This window comes from Falco naumanni, chromosome 2, assembly GCF_017639655.2.
Source record: "Falco naumanni isolate bFalNau1 chromosome 2, bFalNau1.pat, whole genome shotgun sequence".
Taxonomy (NCBI): Eukaryota; Metazoa; Chordata; class Aves; order Falconiformes; family Falconidae; genus Falco; species Falco naumanni.
This window is the reverse complement of record NC_054055.1, coordinates 118,861,373-118,877,749: the sequence shown is the minus strand read 5'-3', so window position 1 is coordinate 118,877,749 and position 16,377 is coordinate 118,861,373. Positions and strand designations below refer to the sequence as shown.

General features: G+C 42.4%; 1 protein-coding gene across 5 annotated transcripts in view; it reads left to right on the top strand.

Moving 5' to 3' along the window:
• NECTIN3 (nectin cell adhesion molecule 3) overlaps positions 1–6,749 on the top strand; it is a 69,630-nt gene extending 62,881 nt beyond the window's left edge. For 2 of the 5 annotated variants that reach the window (XM_040583076.1, XM_040583074.1), the window contains exons 8-9: positions 3,121–3,183; positions 3,731–6,749. In XM_040583076.1, the coding sequence (XP_040439010.1) occupies positions 3,121–3,183; positions 3,731–3,907 (240 nt within the window). In that variant the 3' untranslated portion in view covers positions 3,908–6,749. The remainder of the gene's footprint in view (positions 1–3,120; positions 3,184–3,730) is intronic. The other 3 variants (XM_040583075.1, XM_040583079.1, XM_040583077.1) reach the window with 3 other exon arrangements.
• The last annotated feature ends 9,628 nt before the right edge of the window (positions 6,750–16,377 follow it).

Here is a 16,377-nt window from a genome sequence, read left to right as displayed (position 1 = left end):
TGTTTGTTTCCTTTGGCTATACCTGAGCCTGTTATTTTCAGCTGCTGTAATGTTATTTCAGCTTTTTTTCCAACTTGGTCACCTTGAGGCTGCTGACGGCAGACAAATGGTGAAGTTGTGATGTTGGTTAGTGGCAGACTGGAGCTAAAACATGCGGGTTTAAGCTGCAGAGTTCTCTGTTTTCTGAATAAATCTGATAGTCATTGAAGGCTCCTTATACATGACCCAGATACACTTAGTTGTATGTTGCTATGAAGAGAACTTCTTTTGTTTACCCTCTTTACGTAACAGGAACTGCGTGTTTTCCAGGAGTTTTGCTGCCTTTTCCAAAAAAATCCCAGAGGTTGCTAGAGGGCTGAGGTTTAGGAGGATGACTGAGGGAGGAGAGTGAGTTGGGAGTCCTGAGCTTTACCAAGGAAGCTTGAAGTTGGTGGGGGAAACATCTTCTTAGTTGAGAAATGCTGCTAGTGGATCGTGACTCAAGCAGTCTAAGTCCCGAGATCCCACTAGGTAGAGACCTGAGCAAAACCTAAATGCCTCATGTCTATGTTTGGATCAGTGTGGTAAATTACTCAGATAAACATCTGTTCTCGTCTGCCAGCAGCTGCCAAGTGTAGCAGTAGTCTGCTTGTTGAGATGAGACCAAATTTCCACTTTAAGCATGAGACGATCGGAGGACCCGTGGGGCACTTGAACAGTGTTTATCGCGGTTTGTACAGGGCTGGTTGGCTGAAGGAGGCAGTTGGCCGTTGCAAAAGAAATACTGGAACATGCGATGTTCTTCCTACCAAGTGAAGGACCATTGCAAAGAACAGAAATTTACTTGTTTTCCTTTGGATGTCAAAACAAAAACCAAGAAAATTAAAGAGAAACCACACACACACCCAAAAAAAAAATAAATAAACCCACCTAAAAAACATATTTGAGGAAATGAGATTTTTGCTAGTAGCAGAATAGTGAAGATACTAGGCTGTCTGGGAAAATTATTTGTAGTCCGACCTGCTTTTGAATAGTATCTCCAAACACTGTTCAGGCGAGACATAGGTATGGGTGATTCTACTTCAACAAAATGTCTGGGTGAGCTCTGGCGGAAGTTCCCTTCTGCCAGGTTTTTCTAGCTTGCTTCCAAGAGCACAGCAAGTGTGCTGATTCATGTGCCAGTAGTGGTGCTTTTCTAACAATAGCATCTACTGATAAATACTAATACTTCTGTCTTTGCATGTTAACTGTACATGAAGTATAGATAAGCTGCGTGTAGCTCATTTTTCTTCAGTTGCATGCAGTGAGCAAGACTTCCATCTGGTGCTGTTTCTCAGATGGTTTCAGCTTAGCTGGTTATGAAGCGTCTGTGTACTTGAATACTGTTTTGGTTGCCATGAATAAGTAAAATGTATACCAAGTAAGCCACAACTATGGCCTCTTAAAAATCAGGAGTACCAACAATGACCAGCTGTTCCAGGGGTAACATAGTTGACATGAGAAGCTTTGTAGGATACAATTTTCTATCTAGAAGTTGTGTGTCTTCACTCTTTAACCCGTGTGTATTCTAATGGACAGGAGTAACATCTGCGTTATTTACGTGTCTTCCGTGTACCTGTAATTTTACCGACCAGTGTTTGCTCTCTGGAGCTGAGGGCTAACACCAGCAGTCGTGTCAGGCCCAAGTGGAGTGGTGCCACTGGGAGTGCTGGTGGCTGCTGTGGCTCAGAAAGCTGCTGAGGGCCCCGGTACCCCCGGGAGCCGTTCTGGCGCGAAATGTCAGAGGGCAGAGCGCCGCGGGCCATCTGCCAGCTGAGAACCTCTGCTTTTGCCATGGACTTTCTGTGAGACCTGGCTGAAGCATTAAGTGATAGAGACGCCTCTCAAATGCTTTGATCACTAGATCACTGTCACCTTATGACTTTTTTTGTTACTGTGATAGCTATGTGCTGCTATTGAGTTCTGAAACTTAGTGTTAAGCAGCCTGTAGACCTGTATTGATCTTGGTGGTGGGACTCCAGGGGACAACAAAGGGCAAAGAACTGCAGAACAGACTTGACTTTTGAAGACTACTATCATAAGCAGGAGAGGGAATCGGGTAGCAGGACCCACCTGAACAGCAAGTTGTTGTTTGTGGGTTTTTTTCCTATTCTAGCATAGCCAATTTTCCAAAGGACTAATGGGCTTCATGACCCAAGCAATGGACTCCTACCTGAGTTGCAGAACCTACTGCTGTGTATGGCTACGGTGGCATTAGCAAGCCATGCTGAACAGTAGGAGCAGATCCGCAGTTGATGTTGAGATGTAGGGTGTTCACGTGATGTGTGTTCAGGAGGATTTTGGTTGCTGTTAGCTCTTGTCTTGTCCTGTGGATAGAATGCCAGTTAGTTCCTGATGTACATCTAGCTATCTGGCCTTCCTAGACCTCTGAACTCATATTTTGGAGAGTCATGCTTTGAGGAACAGGTTCTAGACCTCACAGAAAAAGCTAATGGTAAAACATCTAGGGAGTGTGGGCTGTCAGCTGGAAAAGCAGTCAGCAAAACAAACTTGAGTAGATGAGTTGTAAATATATCTATGCTGCTTTAATTAAGAAGGGTAGAATAAAATGAGTTGTAATGAAAAGCATTTTCTTGTATTTGTTTTCAGTAGTCTCATTAGAAGTTTTAAATTTTTCAGTAGGAAGTGCTTAATTTAATTTTATGACGTTAAAAAGCAAATGTATTCCCTTCTACTCTCAGTAGCGTACAAGTAAATTCCTTTCCAGTTAATACTTTTGTGCAATATCACTGAGCATCAATCTGTATGATGCTTGTGAAAACTTTTGGATAATTTTTTTTTTTTTTTTTTTTGGCCTGTGGCTTACCTAAAATAATGTCACGTTAAGCACATTTGAGAAAGATTAAAAAGATCTATGCTTAAATAAAAAGGTCAAAATTAAATGTATAAACAACACTTCTTACATTGACAATAGCATCTTTTGCTGCCAGAGATCAACTTGTAAGAAGCGTTCTAAATGGTGATCAGTTAAGGCTTCACAAGGCAGAGTGTATTTTGTGATTATTAGCATTTTTGTATAAAGCAAATCTGTGCTGCAGGGTTGAATTTTGACTTGTTTCCACTGTAACTTTCTTCTTTCAGAAAGAACATTTTGCTTTGCAAAGCCAGTACAGAGAGAAGGATACTGGAAACTTGCAGCACATGGTAAATAATAAGATGGCTTGAATTCCTGATTGAGGCTTTGATTTCATCATGTTCCTTAGAATAAGCTTATAAGGAGGTTGTTCATGAAGAACAAAGTATTTGTCCATCCCAGTCGATAACTTTGGATGTGTTGGTTTGGTGTCCATGAAGTAGAAAGTATCTATCATTTTCATAGCGTGTATTTCCTAGGTAGTTTTGCTGACTGAGTTTAAATACATAGACACTACAGCTTTGAAGTTTTTGTTGAATAAAATAACAAAGCACAGGAATGCTAACAGATGTTTTTATAGTTTGTGATTTGCTTGTTAGCATTTTTCAGCCTTAAAGTCTGACTTGCTTTGAAACAACATTTTGAGGTTAACTCTGAGTAGTTACTATTACTTTGTGTCTGTTACTGATTGGAATTTTTTTCAGTTCCTGTTTCTTGATCCATAGGACTGATTTGGACATCATGCACCTTCTGTTTTGCTTAAAGCTTTAACAAGAATAGGAATTGCAGGTACTATACATGAACTGTGAAACTGATATGCTTCTTGTTTGTGTTTAGAAGGCTGTGAATGGAGGGCAACTTACTTGCGAGGTGGAAGAGCCACAGGAGCAAGAAGATCTGCAGCATATGTATCCTGTTTATCAGCAAACATACTACAAAAATTGGAGCAGCAGATACCCGCCAAACTCAGGACCTGGAAGAGTCTACATCAATCCAAGGGAGCATTATGTATGAATCTGTACCCAGGTGTCTTAACTTTTAAGATGCGAGGGGTTTAATACCTGTTGACTGTCTGACCAATATGTCTCATTGGCTTTGCTCTCTAAAGTAACTGGTCTTTTTTCCCGTGGGAAGAAATCGCATGGAGAATTTTATGTAGGTAAACCCTATAGAATTTGAGACTTAACTTGCTTCTAGTTTTTGATATGTATTTGGTTTTGTAGTTCTATCAACCTGCCAAAAGAGAAGAGCGTTTAGCTTTACTAACCTTCCTAGTCGTAAGATGTATAAATTAGATTAATTGGTTGACACATGCCAAAACGTAGTTAAGCTGTTTCCCTGGTTATTTCTGGGAGCATTCTCTCCCCGACTGGATATTTTATAATACCCTTACCTGTGTAAAATGAGTAAATATGAGCAAGACAAACGAATCCCTGGTGGCATAAGCAGTCTTGGGCTGAAAGTAATTTTTTTGCATCTTTGAAAACTTGGGATCATTATCATTTTGACTGGCTATTGATTTGTCAACTAGCTCTACCTCTCCCAGTCAAATGAGCAACTAGACTACCTCTCAAATACTGACTTGCCCGTTTCATAATGTATGTTGTGTGTCTTCCCACCTTGTTAAAAGCGAAGCAATTTTCTTACATCAAAAACTTCGTGTTTCATATTGGTCTTCCCTGTCAGTCAGTGTACTTGCTGGTTGTAGCTTCACACTAGGTCTATGTGAAACTTAGTTGCAAGAAGTAGATTATTAGACTTAACTCTCTGAAAATTGTCTTACGTGTAGCTGCATCTTACCTACATATTGATATTTAGCCTTTTTTCCAGGTATGGGTCCTATGTTAAGTGTTGCAGAGTTTGTCTTGTTTGGTAATAAATACATCTCACGTTTTTTGGCTGCTTCTCAGTTTGCAGTAAAACTGCCTGTGATGTGTTCTTACGTATTAGCAAGAAAAAGAAAGCCTCAAGCAGACTTCAGGTAGTCTTCAGCACTGTCCTTTAACCTTAACCAGTAGCGTGAAGTAACTGGAGAATGTCCCGATGTTACCAGTGCTAACAGTATCCCACGTCAGGCATTGGTGGGTTTGATTTTGGTTTTTTGGGGGGGGAAGATAATGATTGAAAAAATGTGCTCAGGATCTTTTTAGAAAAACAAGTTTTCCTTTGGACTGAAAAATACTAAGTAAAAAAAGAAGTATATAATGTGTTAGTGCTGAAATGAGCTCACAGGAAAATCTTAAAGTATTTTAAGACAGCAGGAAATAAGACAGTGATTAAAATTTGCTAGAGAAACTTAAACAACTAGTGAATTCTATACACATAGGTACAGAATAATGATTTTCAGTCAGATGACCTGAAGCCAAAATATTGAGAATGGCTATGTCATACTGAGCTAGCTATTGTTTCAGAATTAAACATCGTTTCTGTAATATTTACTGTTTTTTCTGCAGGATTTTTCAGAGGGAAGAGTCGTAGCTGTAGAAGGAATAAAATTGCAAGGTAGTTTAGTCGTGTGCTGCAGCCAGGATGCCATTATACAGCCTGTATTCAACCTGCATTTATCTCCATCGTAGCAGAAGTTAGAGGTCCCTACCCACAGAGGCTGGGTTAGTATTTCTGCTTTGTTACAGGTAGCAGTTCGAAGATTATGGTTTAGGTGCCTATTTTCTGGACACTGTACAAGTGGACATTAACTGTTCCCTTGCTAAGCAAGAGATTGCATGATGTGGGTGAGGCTGACAACTGAAGGAATGGCAAAGGAAAAGGTTGGAGAGAATCTGTTTCTTGGGAGCTTTCTTTGAAATGCTGTTAACTTGCTTTTTCTCTTAGGGACTGAGCATATTTGCGTAGATCGAGCAACTGGTTTCAATTTCAAAGCCTCCTGTGGTATTTGAGACCTTAACGAGGGCTTATGTGCCCCAAAAATATATTTTCCAGTAACATCAGTGTCAGCAGCTACCTCTTCCCACCAGTGTTGCCTCGCCTACCCCTACATTACTGCAGCTGCAAAAAGCATTTACTGCCAGATCGTGAAAAGAAAACACTGTCCTGGCCAAATGTTAAAGCAAAGAGAATGACAGAACATTGAGATAACTATACTGCTTGAGATAATTTGATCAATATCACTGAGAAAACCTTGATACAAACAATACTGGGATATATATTATAGGATTGTTTAAAGCTGTTATTGTGATAATGCTTCCACTGCATTCATTAGTACAATGTGATTTTGAGCAGATAATCATTTCAGTTTCTGTTGTGTTGGCGGATGATGTAAAAAAACAATTATCTTGGGTTGAGACCTCTTCTACCGCCTCTTATTTGCAGATACATTTTTGTTTGAAGGGTTGGAACTTTGGGGGAAAGAGGGAGGAAGGAAGAATGCTATCAACAAAGCTATTATTGCTTTTTTCGGATTTATAAAACTAGGTTGCAAAAATGTAGTCCAGCTGCGCTGCCCACGTTATGTATTGACAAATTAGGGGAAGCTGGAATTGCAGACCACCCGTCAGCGTGTAGTTTGCCCTAAAGTCATTAGGGAGATATATTATCTTTATTACCTGTGAGAAGTGGTTTCTTTGTAACCTGTTCAGAGACATTGCGTGTGTTAGGTGTTTTGAACCCTTGCTTGTAGTCTTAAGCGTGGCTGGAGGTTTGAGGGAGGGGATTTGGCAGAGTGCTCTGAAGAGAACAGAAAAACGTCTGCTGGTTAGGATTTCCCACAGAAAGGATTGCACATGTAGAAGTAAGTTTGATCTGCTTTAAGATGTAGATAACATTCTCTTTTATTTTTGTACATTTTCAAATGTTTGTATTTGTATTTTGATTTGAATAAAAGCATTGAAGATAGGAACTTTGCATATGTTGTTTAGATTTAAGATTGCTTAAGGTATGGAAAATGCATCCACTTTTCTTGGTGATAAGATTCCTTCTCTCTGGTTGTATGTGTGGGGTATGTGTTTTTTTCTGAACAACACCACTTTTGAATGCCTGTGGCACCAGATGCTGAAACGAGATATCCTTTCAACGTTTGTTTTATTTAACGGGGGACGTACAGAACTTTGTGTAAAGCCAGCACTTAAGTAAATGGCACAACCAAAATCACTGTTGAAGGAGATCGGAACCGAGAAGAGGAGGAGTTGTGTATGTCTCTAGCTTTGGCAAATGTAAATTGTCCTCTGCTCAAGTATCTTTTAGATTCTACAAGCTAGTTTAATTACAGGAAATGCAAGATTTCATGTTTGGTATGCATCCAAAATGGTTTTGGATTTGTAAAAAAAAAAAAAAAAAAAAGGGAAAACTAAAAAAAATGTGCTATTTATAAAAGGGGAAATGCTTGACAAGAGATCATTAAGGGACCACTGCTGTTAGGTCACAAAATGATGTAACGTATTGGGTATCCAGCTTGAGGGAAGCCCAGTAAAGGTGTTGGTAATTCATGAAGAGTGGAGGGAAGGTTTTCACCTTCCAGTTCTTGGCTTTAGCTGCTTTCTGGCAGTGCTCCTGCTGTTGCCTTCTGAGATTCTTTTCTGTGTCTTCTCAGATACAAAACTGAGTGCAGAATGCTGTCTTGTATAGGTAAGTCCTTAAAATATAGTATAGTAACTTCTCTGATGCCAGAGACCTGAAGCTACTCATGTGAACCGCTGTGTTTGGAGGCTCTGCGTGTGAGTGCCGTAGTAACAGAGCAGGTGGCTTAAGTTGTCAAAACAATTTCGCTTCAGAGATTACCGACTTGGAGAGCTAAAGCTCCAGGCAAAAAAATATAAAAAAATGGCCTTGTTTGTTCTTAACTGCTCAGTTAAGAACAGTGGACACCTAGTGGGAGGTGTCCTGGGGTTTTTTTGTCCACTTGTGGTATGTGTCCAGTATTGGAAGACTGGGTTTTGTTTTTGAAAACGTGTTTCTTTCCAGTAGCAAAGGTAATGCTTCATTGCTGCTTACATGTATGACATCCTGCCAATGTCATCAAGACATTAAGTTTGAGATTAATCAGGCTAGCCTGCATTTTTAGTGGTGGTTCAAAGCTGTGTTACCTGATCTTAAGTATGTGGGGGTGTAGAGCTCTGGACTACTGGGAAACTGAGAACAACCTGCTTGGTGTGGAAAGATGTGAATGACCTGACCAGTTGTTGTGAAGCTGATTCAAGATAGTTCTGTTCTAATGAAATGCTCAAAAGATACGTAAAAGTTATGGTAAACTGTAAATGTGGTGAAAACCAGTAAAAAGCAAAAGCAGAAGAGCGGTTGAATCTCGGCAGAATAACACATAATAAAAGTTTTGGGGTTTTCCCCTGTGGATGTAGATGGCTTAGAAAATTCAGTGGCATTAAAACCTAAAACCTCATTCTTTTTCTGTTTTGTTTTCTGTCTTGCTGTGTAACTGAGATGACCTGTTCTTAAACTATTTGTAAGCAGTGAGAAACTGCTAGGCAGGCGTGACTTTGCTAAGAAACCAGCCTGGGAAGGGACCTCATTGTGCTTTCCATAAAGACTTTGGCTTTAGAAGCTCAGGCAACTTTTAGATTACGCTGCTTCTGGTATCACCAGCTGCTTGGAAACGTGCAGGCGTATGGTTTGATCCTTACCCAAAAACTGGGCTTGTAAAGGGACCTACCTGTCAAAGTTCTGGCCCAAACTTCTAGCAAACCTCAGAGTTCCTGACAGAAAGCAAAGATCTGATGTTTTTGTATTTATTGAAAAGTATGGCATTGTGCATGGTAATTAGCTTCGTACTTCTAGCTGAATGATACAGAAGGAAAATGCACAAAAAATAGATTCTGAGTCTTAGTAATAATTATTCAGACAATGTGAAACCCAACTAGAGATGTGTTAGGCATTTTAATGTGCACTGGCAATCCTTCAGGGCAGCTTCTCCTAGTCTTTTTTGTCATCTTATGTGAGTTGATTTTTATGCTGTATCTAAATCTAGATCCTTGAATTGCCAGTAGAAAATAAATTCTACTTCAGAGCCTACGAGTCAAGCTGTGCTTCTTCTACCCTTTGCGTGACTAGTAATCAAGACTGTACAATTGGTCTCAAAATAGTAAGCTACATTCCAAGTTGGAGAAAAGTGGACTCCAGCTTGCCACCAGCTTAGATGAATTTGAATTTACGATGCAGGATGACTGCATACAGTATGGTAAATATCTTAAAATGTAATTTTAATTTGACTAAGTTCAGCCAGATTTAGTATATTCCAACTTGAAATGTGCTCATCCACCGGGATAAATTAGAATTATAATCGAACACAGATTTACAGGAAATAATGCCGATTACCAGAGGAAGATGTTTAAGCATTTGCTGTTGCAGCACACCTGAATTTGCTCCAGTTCCAGCAGAACCTTACTCTAGCGGGTGCTGTGTTTTTATGATGCCTGTAGCCGTATATCAGATACTCTTACTGCTCGTAATGTAACTTGATAATTTAGGTGTCTTTGACTAAATCCTTCTCTGCTACTTTTGCCCCTGGTTCCAGTCCAGTGCTGTGTGACTTCAGTGGGAATGCTGGGAAGTTCAGGTTTGCATCTATATGAAAATAATAATCTGGCTGCGTCATTTAAGGATTGTAAGCAAAGTGGTTAAGAGGTGATGTGTAAAGTTTTCAACTGTCTTTTTTCCACTTGCCCTTTTCTTGGTGTTCAGTTGTATTTGTTTATTACTCCTAGATCTCTGAAATCTTGCTCCCAGTGGCCTCGCTGCGTTAGATCCTTAGGGATGGTGTGCCTGCGGTTTCAATCTTCCTGATGCTTCATTTTGTGTGTCCTATTAAGTTTCTTATAGTTCTCTGTATGACTTGATACTCCGTGCTTGAACAGCTCCTTTGTTGACCACAAAATATTTTGGGCCGGTATTTGTTTGTTTACACCATTCAGCTCCTGAAAAATTCAGAAAGTGAAATTTTTTTATGGACATGGACAGCGTTGGGTCAGGCGCAGGGCAGCAATGCACCAGCAAAGGTGTGTGAGCCCTGCTCGCCTGGGGGGGGGGGGTGGGGGGGGGGGTGGGGGGGGTGGGGTTGCGTCTGCTAAAAAAGATGAGGTGTGCTCCCTCCTGTCACTGCACTGTGTGGTACGCGTCAGAGTCCACAAATCTACATAACCTCTCCAAAATGCAGTAGTGGTTGTGGAATAATTATTTTTAGGTACTGCTTGTGACAAAAGCTGAATCCCTTGTCAAGTATGGTAATGAAAACGTAGAGCATTTGTTTTTCTGTTTTGTTTGACTAAATTGGCTATTTGAAGACTTCAGCTACTGATGCGACTGCTGCTATTAAGCATAAAAACTGAAGCCGCCTGAGTTTAATCCCACAAGTAACAAAGTTCTTTCGTCCTTTCACATGAATTGAGAGGAAAAAGGAAAATTGCTAGGGGCAAATAAAATGCCTTTGTATTGAATTGATCCAGGTGGTTTTAAAATCCAGATGGACTGGATAGTGTCACTTGTTGAAGGGTTCATCCAGGTAGGCTAAGCAAATGGGGAAAAGGCTTAAGGTTGCTGGAGGAGGATGTGCACGGTTTTGGGGTGCAGGGGTTTGTTACTAATGCTTGGGACTTGACTTACTATGTCACTTACCGTCAGCTGGAGCCTTTCCTGGGGCCGGGAGTATTGGTAGAAGCCCTGGATTAGTAACAAATACTGGGTAAGGCGCTTACGCGTCTGGATGTAGTTGGTGTTTGTTCTTCAAGCTCTTTCAGACTTGGCTAACAAAAAATTGGATCTTAAAAGTCCCACCCTTCCCCCTGCCCTGAAGATCAGGAATTCTTCCTGGCTGGACTCGGTACATTAAGCTGTATGGCACAGGTGTGTCTCCGTGCACCAAAGTTGAGCAGTCTCTTAATTTTCCACAGCTGGCATGGCTGCTATCAAGGCTTGTCTCTGGACAGAAAGGTGACTTTCCAGCATCTCCCAGTGTTCATTTGCTCAGCCGGAGGACACCAGGGGCTTCGACGCTGTGCACTGGTTGCATAAACCAGAACCTGCAACGTGGGTCTGCTGCATTTCCCACCTTTAAAAGGGAGCTCCACAGATTCACGTTGTTTCATTCAGTTCTATTCAGGGTTATTAATTAAAATCATTCAGATTGAAGAAGCTGTCAGACACCTTGAACCCTATTTTGTTTCTGTTAATTCCGCAGCTTGTCTGTTTCCTATCCCTTCCTTACACCTTCGCTCCTACATCCATAGGCAGCAGTCTCCCTGAGGATTATTTTTTCTCTTTATATTCTTGGCTAAATATTTCCCACCAATATGCCTAGCTAAGGCTTTATTAAGGAGAAAATAATGCATTTCTAGGATGGAGTACAAGTTTTATGTTGTACCTTATTTCTCTTTCTGCTCTGCCTTCTTGGGAGTGTTAACTAATTTCTGACTCTATGGAAAGTAGACATTCACTGTATGGAAATGGTTGAGATTATGTTGCTTTTTTCTTTTTTTTTTTTCTCATGCTCTGTAATGGCATCTGTGAAGGGATATGGAAGGGGTGTATGTGTTTAACTGGGAGAAATTTTCAAAGTGGAAAATGGGAAACTTGTCAACATGAACTATGTTCCTTGTAGCTGGAAAAAATGAAGAAGGTGCAGCATTGCAAATGGTTAATCACCTTACTTCCAGGTGATGCCTGACGTAAAGTAAGCAAGAAAAAAGGTAAGCGTGGAATGGAGTGCAGTAGTTCGGAGGAAACAGCCCTGTGCTTTGGGCTGCTTACCTGTTGCCTTCCTGAGGCAGGACAGCTAGCAAGGAGCATGTTCAGTAGTGGGAGTTCGTGACAAAATATCTTGATCTGATGGCAGAAATGAGCTGACTGTCTCTAGGATAATATAGCGCTACCAATCAAGAAAAAAATACTATTCTCTGTCAAAGCAGTGACTGACCAATATTCTGAAACCATTTTAAAGAAACAAAACTGTCCAGAAAGCCCCTCAGTTTCGGATGTGTCCTAGTAGCAGGAGGGATGTAGTTGGTTTGGATGCTGGTGCTGCTTAGCTGGTTGGTGTGGGTTACGGCAGGGTATGCAAAAGCCACATTTTTTTGAGACAAAGTGAGAGATTAAGAATTGTCACTTTCAAATGTGTTACTGTGAAATCACATCCAAATTTTACCGTCTGTTTTAAGATTGAATCTGTGTACAGATTAAAAAGCTGCATAGCTGTCCCCTAGTCCATCAAAAGATCTATCTAGAAAGCCAAAGATAATAGAATTTCTGGTGTCACTCGTCAGGCACGAGTGAACGATTTGTACAGTGAGTGTAATGGACTCGGTGGATATCTGCGTGAAATGCAATGCCTGGTGGATGCTTGTATCTAAAAGCAGTAATTATACGGTAAGTAGTTCAGTTACTGTTTTGGGAAATAACTCGGTAATTTTGAATTAATGAAGAAAAATCAGTTTTCTTTAAGAAGACTGGGGGAGACAATGCTGCTGTCAAAATCGCAGAACACAAAGTGGCAGCTTAAAGTAAACAGCTTAAAGTACAACCGAATAACCACAGCAAGTTGTGACATCAGTTCTTCTTGTGACGGAAGCCTCAGGTAAGTCTTCCTTTTGTGAAACTTTGCAGAACTTTGAAAAATTCATCGGCCTTTTGTGTCCGAAGACCAAGCCATGGGGGTGAAGATGTCTGAATGCTGTAGGTGCTCACTGCGCCTTCCGCTTCCAGCTCTTACCGAGCTGCCCCTCTCCTGCCAGGCTGCCTGGTGGCGTCAGCAGAAGGGCTTCTGCTGCGGTTCAGGTTCTCTTGCCATCAGCAATTGTAGTTGGTACCAAACTCTGGACTTTTTTGTGCCTCTCCCCTTGCTAGTTTCTTCCCCCGTGCCCCCTGTTGATGTTTTTAGCAGTGTTTTGGGGAGTATTTTTTAAATGCTAATGTCCAAAAGGAACTGATGTTGGTGCGCTCCTGAGATGCTGATTTAAAGAAACTACGGTAGACCAGAGTGTGCTTATGTCCTAGCAAGCTAGTGGATGCCCTGAATGGGTTTGGAGCTGCTTTGGACCTGCTCCAGCATTCTTCAACAAGCACCATCTGAAACAGTCCTGGTGTGCATTAGAAGAGCTTCCTTATGAAACCACATGGAGTCATAAAGGTGGGTTGGTTTTTTTTTTTTTTGGGGGGGGGGGGCAGTCTGCGTGGTTTTATTGTTAACTTGAAGCCTAGTTGCATCTCGGGATGTTGTGCAAATTCTTCATGTCGGATTGCAAGGAAAAAAGTCTCCTGGAAGGCAGTAAGTTTTGGTTTTATTTCAATACTGCTCAAGTTTGTGTTCAGCGGTGTCCTCCCTCCCTCACGGGTTTTTTGCCTTCGATGCCTGTATCTCAGAAAGGCATTCAGCTGTGATACTTTGTAGTAAGTCAGAAGTTTTTCTGAATTTGTTTCAGTGGATTTTTTACTGATAAATGAAAGTAAGTCTAGCCAGAGAACAGATCTCTGGTTTGTTGGTAACGCCGCTTCTCTCCACTCATTTGTGCGAGTGCAGCTTAGGAAGCAGGGTGAACTGCGCAAAGAAAACGAGCCTTTAGCATCGTGGTGGGAGACTTTCGGCAGCTGGAAATGGTCTTGCAGCAGGCGCCGGGCGCTGAAACAGGCTCGTCTGTGTGCTGTGGCCGTCACAGGTACGGTAGCTGTGACAGCCGCTCAGTGTCTCTGGATGAAGGTGACAGTGTAGCAGGCGTGGGGTTTGGTTAGGGTGTGTGCCGTGCTGAACGCGTGTCGCTCGTCACATAAACCCCCGCTAAATGGAGACGGGCTGTCAGCCCTCAGTCTGCTCCCGTGCCGTCGAAGCTAACCATGTGGGGTGCGAATGAAATTAAAGGACTGCTTTTTGCCACTGCTTGCGGTCCTGAGTGACTAAAAATGCCCCAAGTACTTCAGGAATTGCTTGAAAAAAGGAACACAGATCATCTTGGTGAACACAGGGTAGACTGATAGGGTGCCTCTCTCAGAACTGCATGTGGTGCCAGAACGACCTCTGGAGACTGCACGGGTGGACTGAACTTACAGATGGGGAGAAGATTTTCGGAAACGTGCTGTACTTCAGCTTCAGCTCTGTTTGCTTCGTTTTGGAAGTCTGGAATATTTTTTTTTTGTCCCCCCCCCGGTCACTACAAGAGACATGGCAAATGCTGGCTTGCATTGGGAGGGCCAAGACTAGATGGAGCACTCCACGTGAGGCTTCACAAATGTGGAGAGAAGGAAGGAACAGTTTCTCTTGACCTACTGACTACACTCCTACCAGTACAGCCCGGTAGGCAGCTGGCCCTCGCTGCTGCAAGGGCATGCTGCTGACCTGACCCCGGGTGCTGCTGACACCAGGGTCCCCGGACACTCCTCTGCAGAACCCAACACTTGCTGCCTGCTTTTTGGTCCTCTGGTTTTGAACATACAGCTCAAGTAAAGCTCCTGGAACAGAGGAACTGCGTCCTGCTAGCTGCTTGGTTTAGTGCAGCTGTGTACTGCGCGTCAGGTGATGGTGGGTAGTGGTCACTGAACTTTGACCTTGATAAAAATGGTGACTCCCCGATAAAGTGAGTTTGCTTTGTGTGTTTGGTTGCGTGTGGGCTTGTGGTCTACTTGTCACGCTGCAGGGTCATGGTTCACTCCACTGCCATGGTAATGAACCAAAGGTTATCTGCAAGCCGCACGGCTACGGTAGGTGCAGCTCAAGACGAGCTCAGCCTCTTAATGGTGCCTTCAATGCTGCTTCATAATCTCCAGAGACCTGCTCCAGCTAAAATATTTTATTAAGAAAAAAAAAAATTCTGATTATTTGTGGGTAGAGGAGGGATCAATGATGCAGTGACACTTTATGGCCATTTCTTCATAAATCCTGTTGTATGGACAGAATCACTTCAGCAGGTGATCACACAGCATGGCTTATTGTCACGTGTAACTTCATAACAGGATAATTTCTAGTAACTGTGTCAATGTATGAACATAACCGGTCTTTTACCTTTATCACTGGCTTTGGGTAATTAATTTGTAACTAAGACTTTTCATAGAACTTTTCCCAGTTTTCAGGAAGCTGTCTCTAACTTGGTAGGCGTATTAGACTCGTGCAAGAACGCGGTTTTTCACGCTGCTGTCCTTGAATCTGCTTTGTTGTTGTGTTCAGATCTCAAAGGGGGAAGGCAAAGCAGCCTGGCACAGTGACCTGTCTGCTGTCCTGCAGGCATCCCTCCCTATCGGCAGCACGTGAATGTGATCTGGTTTAGGTGAAGGCAAAGGTGGGGTTTGCTCTCGGAGTCACTGGAGCACCCAGATTCAGTGTCTATGAAATGGAATCATGTTGAGGGTCATGGGTTATGAGTGGGAAGGAACATGGCTTGTTCTTTGTCAGGATAAAGACTGATGGACCTCTGTGGGTGTGCCAAGTTGAATTAAAAAATAATGTGCTATATATACACACGCACATATATCCAGTCCCTGAAAACAATCCCACAAGCAGCATGGTAGGGGTTGGTAACAAATAGTGCATTATTTGGCATCAGAAATAAAGTCAAGGGGCAGGCACGGTCCGCTTCAGAACTCTAATTTTAAACTGTGCTTGTCATTCTTTGTTCTACTCTGCAGTTCTTGAAAATAGAAAATTAGTCTTGACCAGCAAAGGACACGAAGGTTTGAAAGTGCCGTTAGCTGCCGGGGGTTCGCGGCTCGGTCTGAAGCAGCCCCTTCGGTCCCCTCCGTGATGCAGCGGTGGGAGGTGGCTGTGCCGGGGCTTCACTGGGGCTGCCTCAAGCTGACAGCGCAAACAGGCTTGTCAGTGATGTGACGAGCAGCGAAAGAGGGAGGAGGTTTAGTTGTATATTGCTAGTTAAGCATCTTAATGTCCAAGCAGGTTTCTGTTGGAAACTCACTTAGGTAACATTTATGAACCTGGAGAAAAATGCTGTCTGAACTGACAGCAGCAGACTAAAGTGTGGCTCTGACTTACCCAAGCTGCAAATGAAATCCGAGAGAACTTGTTGCTTTGGGTGTAACAGGTCTCATACCATGTACCTCTCGAGTCTTACAAAGTCCTTACTGCAACTTAGAAATTTTTTTTGTGTAGTCCTGGATATTTTATCTGTAGAAAAACCAAAGCAAGTAGTGTCCATGTTTCCCAGGGAACAGAAATGCTTTCATCTTCCCAGTTTGGATGGTGAGTTGATCAAAAGCCTGGAAGGCGAACAGTTTCCCTGTTTTTACAGACACTTGAGCTCTGAGACTCAGGTTGGTGCCTGGGGGAGGTGGGCATGTCCCCTGCTGAGACATACGGAGCACTTCAGAGCTGGAACGTAAGACATGGGGGATATCTCGGGCTGTGAAAGTGAGCTTCTCCACCGCCACAGCTGGTTGCTCTTCTGTTCGCTTTCACAGGCTGGCATTGCTTCCCCTGGAAAGCTGCTGTTCTGTGAAAGACTGTTCAAACACCTGATAGCTCTGCTGGCTGGGGCCCTCCTGATCTCCAGTTTGCAGGTATATTTGGCCAATCCGTGCTATTTACTTTT